We start from the raw sequence: 7,838 nt of genomic DNA, 5'->3' as shown, positions 1-7,838 counted from the left end.
ATATCGCGGTCAAGTGATACAAACAATTTGTGGAACATAAAATGGAAGCTTCCCACCTGTCCTATTGACTAATATGAGAGTGGGCGGGGTTAAACTTAAATTACTGCAGCACTTTCGGTTGAACCTCCACCCGTATATACAGTCACTGCTACAGAAGTGTGGAATTATAGCGCCCCATAGCGGCTGTTTGTAACAAAAAATGACTTCATGAGTCAGCCTGAAGTTTAGCCCTTCTTTAAATCACCTCACAGCAGCGGTCAGCTTTTTAATGTTTTGCACGGCTTTAAAGACATTACAGAAAACCTGAGCACTTGCACAGACACTGATAATAAATAATACAGATGCACTCCGAGCTCAGTCGCGCTGTCAGTAGCAAGAGGGTTTTAAAGAGGGTTTCTGATGTGGCTGCTTTTTAATTTCATTCATTCATTCATTTTCTCCCGCTTATCCGTAATTCGGGTCGCGGGGGCAGCAGTCTAAGCAGGCTCCCGCCTTCGACTGCTGCCCAATCCTCACAGCACCGTCCCTTACGGTCCCTCCTGCAGGTGGTGAGCCCACGGGAAGGCGGCCCCACGTCACTCCGACGTCACGGACCTTGATATTTCCCTCGTAAGGGACCCCCGGAGCATAGAGGGTTAAGGGCTTTGCTCAAGGGCCCAAGAGTGGCAGCTTGGCGATACCGGGGCTCGAACCCCAGACCGTCCGATCGGCAACCCAGCGCCTTAACCGCTGGAGCCACCGCTCCCCCCGCTTTTTAATTTGCCAATATTTTTTCTGTTATGCCTTAAACCAGGGATCCTTAAACACCGGGCCGCGGATCATTTGCTACCGAGCCGCACAGAGAGAATAAAACATTTCTATTCTATTTCCATTTTATTGACCTTCCCGGTGCACAAAAATAAATAAATGAAATAAAATAAATTAATTACCATTTTTGATTTTTCCATTTTCCGCATTTTCAGTTTCAGTCGCAGGTTGGTTATTTTCGGATATGCATTGATAAATCAAGTTTGCACTGATTTTCCATTATGGCGAGTTGAGTCACGTTTTCATTCTAGATGTAATAATAAAATAAATTTGATTCAATACAAGTTTATTTCTATAGCGCTTTGACGATAGACATTGTCTCAATGCAGCTTTTTACAATGTAAGTATTATTGAACAAATCTTGAATTATTTGCACTGTGTATTTATTCCTGCTAGCCTGGGGCGACAGGCAAGGAGAAAAAAATCCTTAGATGGTATGAGGAAGAAACCTTGAGAGTAACCAGACTTGAATGAGAACCCGTCCTCATATGGGTGACACCAAGAGTGTGCTTATAAATCATTAAAAAAAAAAACCACGATACAAACAGCAAAGTGTGAGAAATATCATGAAAACCGGAGTGTGTGATTATGAGTAATGTCCTTTCTATACAGTCTAATACAGTCAGGTGGAGAATTATATAATATGCACGTATATTATATTATAATTATATTAAACAGAATATATATATATACTATCTATCATATTATAAATCTATCAATCAATTATATATCTATCATATTATATCAGTAACACCGGTCCGCTAGGTGGCAGCAGAGCGCTGGCGTGTTGAGGCTCGCGTCTTTTTGCTCATGCGCTTAAACGCACTTGGCGCCAGAAAGTGTGAGTAGTCGGAGCGCCTGCGTACGGACAGTGTGTGTAGACGCAAACAAGCTCAGAATCCTCAGGCCGTCTCTTCCCAGAAGCCTTCAGACATCAACTCCTTCCGTCTCTCACATCGAGTAGAACACTAACAGGTTGGAAAGTATATCTTTTTTTTCTTTACAGTTTGTATCAATAATAACAATATCATCGTTAGTTTTCACGTCTGTCCGGTGCTTTTTCCCCCCCAGATTAAACTTTATTGAGCTCTAGCCAGCTAAACGGCTAATTAGCGTGCTATAATACCAGTGTTCGATGTGTGTAAGTGTAAATCCGGATTCGCATGAATACATCTCGCCGTTTTTCTGCTTCTTGAGCGTGTTGTAAAGAGTCCCGGTGACTCTGCGCGGTGTGAGCGCTCGAGACGTCACAGAGGTTTAATGGCGGTAGTTTGTAGTGCGCTTTAGACGGAGCGGTGAAGGTCTGGGGCTTTAGCACGACGGTAGGCCATGTTGTTTCACGGGAGAGCTGTAGATGTTTCCCATCGTTAGCATTTTTCTCACTGCTCCGAGAGCATATACAAAGCGTGACCGGTTCTTAGCCCTGTTAGCTCCGTGCTACAGTAGCTGATTTGGACGGTTTCCTCGGATTTGTACCCACAGAGACACCGCGCTGGAGGTTATGTAAGACGCGGGCCTTTCCCGGGCTTTTTGCGTGGCGGTTCTGCAGCGTTTAGCCATTTTTTTTTCTTTTAACAGAAATCAGTTTTGTTTTTTAGTTCAGCTGATTATAAACTATTTACTGGCTTCGTATTGTATATTTAATGTTGCGTCAAACGCGGTACATTCTCCACTTTACGATGAATATATATTATTGTTAATATTTCCCTCTCAATGGCTGCGCTGTAGCTCGAGTTGGCGGTGAGGGCGGAAGCTAGTAGCGGCAGCCATTTTAGAGCTAGTTAGCAGTTCCAGTGTGAGCTGCACAAGATGCCCACCGGGAAAGGCGGTGGAAATCTCTGAAGAGGCCGAGTCACAACGTGAGTTTGCCGAGGCCAACATTATAGCACGGCTCTGAGAAACACGATAAAGCACGACACTGAGTTTAAACGATCTAGTTAATATACACTACTTGTTTATGTCTTAGCCAGAATAGCTAGTTAGCCAGCTAGTTAGCTGATATTGCGTGCTTCTGGAAGCTAACTAGCCAAGCTATTTAGCCAGCTAACCTAGCCCACAATATCATTCCCATATTTATTACCGTCTTCACTGCACTTCACTGCTCACAGGTTTTGTTGTAGATTCCCCCCCAAAAATGTTTACCACATCAACTCTAACTTTAATAATAATTATAAATGGCTCTGTGTTGAAATAAAATCAGGTGAACTTTGCTTTAACATATACGTAGCCATCTAAGTTAGCTCAAATTACTGTATCGGCTAACACTAGCGAGTTTTTAGCAAAACAGAGATTTGCTAACTAGCTCAATGGTCATAGCACGCTTGTTTATGCTTTTGTAAATGTTATCCCCTCTTTATAAACAGGCTCATTCGGTGTTTAATATCAGTCTGTCTGAGAGTAATGTGTTTAGTCTATAATGTGGTCTGTGTGTTCAATAGCACTTCAACATTTTAGGTGTTAGCCTGGTGCAGGTATAATAATCTTCTGCATTACAAACTCAACCAGATGTGGTATTAAATTGAACAATGTTGTAGCAGGGTTATTTTGGATAAATGTACTAGACCTTCACTTTTTTTTTTTTTCCTGAGCTTTTGTGTTCATTATGTGCATTTGTAAGGTTGTCTTTTATTGTCTTTCCAACAGGCCAGATACCTCCTGGCTCGTGCTGACCGAGAAGGTCCCAAGCATTTTTTCTGATTGAGAAAGCGGTGCTCCTAGAGCAGCGCTTAGTTTCACTTAAACGGGAAGACGGAAGTCGTCAGGCTGGAGTGTGTCCTGATGGCCGAGTCAGAGACTGAGTGCGACACACCAGGCCTCGATACGTTGGGGTCTGAGTGTGTCATAACTCACACGCAAGTCGGTGACTTGCATTATGGAGCGGAGACTGAGATTATGACTCAAGAGGACAAAAGGCTTGACCTAGAAGCCATTCATGGCGATCTTGGTGCCGTGGCTTGTGTTGATGCTGTAACGGAAACAGACCATGATTACACCAAGGCTGAGATACATCATGACCCACAGTACTTTGGAAGTGCAGACATGAAAGGAAGCGAGGCTCTGCTTGGTGAAGTGCTGCTGAAGGCAGAGATGGGTGGAGCTGGTCCAGACCATGTGGTGAAGGATGAGTCGGACCATGGAGGAGAGCTAACGGTGGAGTCAGAGAACGGTGTCATCATTCATGAGGCTCATGGTCTTCAGTGCAACGAGTGCGGGGAGATATTCGGAAGCATGACCGATCTCCATCAACACTTTGAAATGCATAAAGCAACCCATCCTTACATTTGTATCCAGTGTGGTGAGAGCTTTGCTGTGGAAGCTAGTCTGAGAGGTCATATGAAGATACACATGAAGGAGAAGGGCTACGCCACCACTGGCGTGGAGATGGTTGGTAAAGGAGTCATCGACGCGTTCAATCTTAAGCCACATCAGATGTTGCACTCCCCCGAAAAGCCACACAGATGCTCGGAATGTGGGAAAAGCTTTGCTGCAGCTATCACGCTAAGAGAGCATATGAAAATGCATTCTGATGACAAACCTTACAAATGTACTCAGTGCAGGAAGAGTTTTGTCCGCAGACGCCATCTTAAGAAACACCAGGAGCTGCATGCTCGTGAGAAGCCATTCACCTGCCCACAGTGTGGGAAAGGCTTTGCTACGGCTTCCAATTTGAAACAGCATCAGAAGACCCATGCAGGTGACAAACCACATCGATGCTCCCAGTGTGGCAAGTGTTTTGCTGCAGCAGCCACCCTGAGAGAACACCAGCGAATCCACTCTGGTGAGAAACCCTATAAGTGTAACCAGTGCCGGAAGAGTTTTGTAAGAAAACGCCACTTGAAGAAGCACCAGCTGGTGCACCAGGGTGGCAAGCCCTACCGATGCACTCAGTGCGACAAAGGTTTTAATCACTCCTCGTCCCTGTCACGACACCACAAAGTCCATTTGGAGGCCAAAATGTACGCCCAGCCCGATAAAGAGTTCCCCTTTGAGACCCCCATGAAGAGGGGAATGCATACAGGTGAAAAGCCATACAGCTGTAACCACTGTGAGAAGAGCTTCAATCACTCTTCATCGTTGTCTAGGCACCAGAGGACTCATTCTGATGGGAAATCCTACACTTGTGCCCACTGTGGCAAGAGGTTCAATCATTCCTCTTCTCTTGCAAGACACCAACGTGTCCATTTGGATGAGAAGACCTCTTATAGTGCTATTCCCACAGGAAAAGGATTCCCTCCTACTACCATCTTAAAACAGAGGATTCTGCAGAGTGAGAAACCATACCGTTGTTCTCAGTGTGGAAAAGGATTCAATCACTCCTCTTCTCTTTCAAGGCACCACAGAATTCACATTGATCAGTAAGCTCACCACCAAAGTGGCTGTTATTTTGCAGTTCGTCCCAACTTTTCAGGCCAACCCCAAATCAAACCTCATAATTAGAATAAATGGAAGTACTACAATTTTGCGACAGATCTTGAGGCTATAATTAAAGAGAAACTTCTGGTTGTGTCCTTTAACCTGACATAAAGAGCGATTTTCAAATACTGGTTTGATTGACCTTGAGCTGACGCTGATCCTGTGCAACTTGCATATATCGCTTGCTGCTTTTAATTGGACATCTCTAATAATGTAGCAATTGAATGCTTGATGACCATTTATGCTCTTGCTCATACTCTTTAAAAAGTAATTATGCCAGATAGCTTCAAAGCCTGTTTTGAGATTTGGACATACAATTGGTGACCAATTTTTTGGGATACTGGAGGAAACAACCACCCACACACCCCCAAAGTCTGTGTATCTTTAGTGTCTTTTTCATGGCCTGTTCAGAAACTACCATTTGTAAATAGGTGTTAATTTTTATATACATGTGTATAGGCGCGTGTGCAGTTCTTTTACACATTGAGCATTTTTGTATGACTCGGTCTGTCTTAACCATCTTCATTTTGAGAATAAGATGGTGCTTGAACGTTTTACTGGCTCTAGGTAAGCTGTTGGCACTGCAAGTCTGCATAAAATTTGTTCCAAAGTTACTCAAGTCACCATTGTTTTCAGCAGCAATTAAAATCGGCTGAGCAGGGGGTCAAACGAACTGAACACAGACAGTTAAATAGTAGCATAACTTCAGTAATGAACTTTTCAGACTTTAAATTTAGCTGCAAAAACTTACCTGGGCTTGTTAAGAGCGACAAATGTAGTCTTTTCTTTCGAATTTTCCGATTTCCTGACTTCTGAATATCTAGTTTTGACGGATTATAAATAGTTGTATACATATTCAATGTAATTTGATCTAAATGTTCCCTCGAAAGCATTGCTTAACTGGTTCCCTTTGGTACTTAACAGCTTAAAACTAATGGGTGAACTGCATATTTGCGTTCAAACCTAATGTCATCGCCGTAGAACTAGTTCAGACATCCATATATATAATCTGTAGTTAACTTATATTCTGGATACATGCAGCAAATTTATCAAAATTTAGTCTAATAGTGTGTAATTATCAGTACAATAAAATAGCTTGCGCTCTTCATTCTTTCGAAATTCCGAGAAGATACACTTTCTACTTAAAGTACTGTGTATGGGGGAAGATCTTTTACATACTGATGTATTTTTTTAATATGGTTTGGGTAATCTGAAAGGGAAAAAGAGTAATACTGTTTTTATGGGAGTGAACATTATATTGAACCTTTTTTTTTCTTTTTGATTAACTGTGCTTCAACTCATAGCATAGGCTTTTTCATTGTATTAGATAGGTGCCTTATTGCATGCTGTGTAGAAATGTATGTTGAGCTGTAATAGAAAAAAAAAAAAAAAGGTTTGGCTCGTCTCCCTATGTTTGCGTACTAACCAACATATTTTACTTTTGACTTTAGGTAATTTTGGTTTTGCTTTTCTGTATATGAATATATGTTTTTGCTGTTACTGCTGTCTTTTAATTTCTCTGTTCATCCGCTGGTCACATTGTAGAAAAACTAAAGGTTTAAAAAAAAAGTTACACCACCTTTGATCCATATTTTGATTGCCCTATTAAGTGGTCAGATCTTGTTCCATGTCTTTACCCCATCTTTGAGTGGTGCACACATGGATAAATAAAGGTTCTTGACTACCTGTTTTGTTTTACGTTTGCTTTTCTTTTTTTTTCTTTTTTTCTGAATACATTTTTTTTGGTCTCCGTTTCCTGAAACATTTCAAGTGAGGAATTTAGTTATTTTGTATTTTCGTAAAGTTTTTCTTCCTTCCATTGGCCGTTTGCTCATTTAAATTTCATAACAGGGCTGTGTAGAACTGGTGTGATGACATTTACTGTAATGATTGAATAAGGCCACTAAATCTAGTTCGGGGTTTTCTTTGCCGTAGTGGAAGTTTGCGTTCACTCGTGAGTTTTATTTATTAAATTTGGTTCAGTAAATACAGGATAATTTTAGTCCTTAATTCAAAATTACTGTTTAAAAAAAAGACCTTTTTGAAATTCGTTTGTTTAATGCATTGTACGGAGGTAAAAACTGTCGTTGGCTGATGCATTTTACCTACACATTATCTAATTCACTCTGCTATGGATCACCTTCACTTTGCACAAATGAATATGAATGTATTATGTAATGAATGCAGTGATTAATTGGGTGTAGATTTTGTTCTATCTCCCCCCTCTTATGCTTTTCCTTTGACTAGACATCGGTCATGGCTCTACAGTGACGCTACAGTGAAATTTTCTATGTACAGATTTTTTTGGGTTTATGCAGTACTTTTACAGTGGCTCCCATAGTCTTAGAACTACAGTCATGGCCCTCAGAAACCACTGTTTAACTCCTTTTTTTTGTCTCAATATATAATGTAATCTTTTTTTTTTTTTTTTTTATGTTTAGATAAGCATACCCCTAAGTGACCATACTTTCAGGCAGATACCAGAAGATAGCTAAAATGTGTTAATTTTTCTTCTTAAATAAAATATTTTTTTGCATTAGTGAAGTTTGGACTTTCCAGGTAAACCATTCAGTCAAAACTTTTAACACTTATTCTTTTCTCAATTTGAATGACTACTG

At 41.2% G+C, this 7,838-nt stretch overlaps 1 protein-coding gene across 2 annotated transcripts; it reads left to right on the top strand.

Moving 5' to 3' along the window:
• The first annotated feature begins 1,627 nt into the window (after positions 1-1,627).
• Positions 1,628-6,906, top strand: LOC310725381 (uncharacterized protein). 2 transcript variants are annotated; one of them, XM_083540302.1, is made up of 3 exons: positions 1,628-1,782; positions 2,536-2,666; positions 3,451-6,906. In XM_083540302.1, the coding sequence occupies exon 3, from the start codon at positions 3,586-3,588 to the stop codon at positions 5,164-5,166; it is 1,581 nt and encodes a 526-aa protein (XP_083396428.1). In that variant the 5' UTR covers positions 1,628-1,782; positions 2,536-2,666; positions 3,451-3,585; the 3' UTR covers positions 5,167-6,906. The 2 variants fall into 2 exon arrangements, with proteins under 2 accessions (XP_083396428.1, XP_083396427.1); XM_083540301.1 differs by lacking the exon at positions 2,536-2,666 and having other exon boundaries at positions 1,629-1,782.
• Positions 6,907-7,838: the final 932 nt, after the last annotated feature.

Source organism: Silurus aristotelis (assembly GCF_946808225.1).
Source record: "Silurus aristotelis genome assembly, chromosome: 4".
NCBI classification, from domain to species: Eukaryota; Metazoa; Chordata; class Actinopteri; order Siluriformes; family Siluridae; genus Silurus; species Silurus aristotelis.
This window is presented reverse-complemented; position numbering and strand designations above follow the sequence as displayed.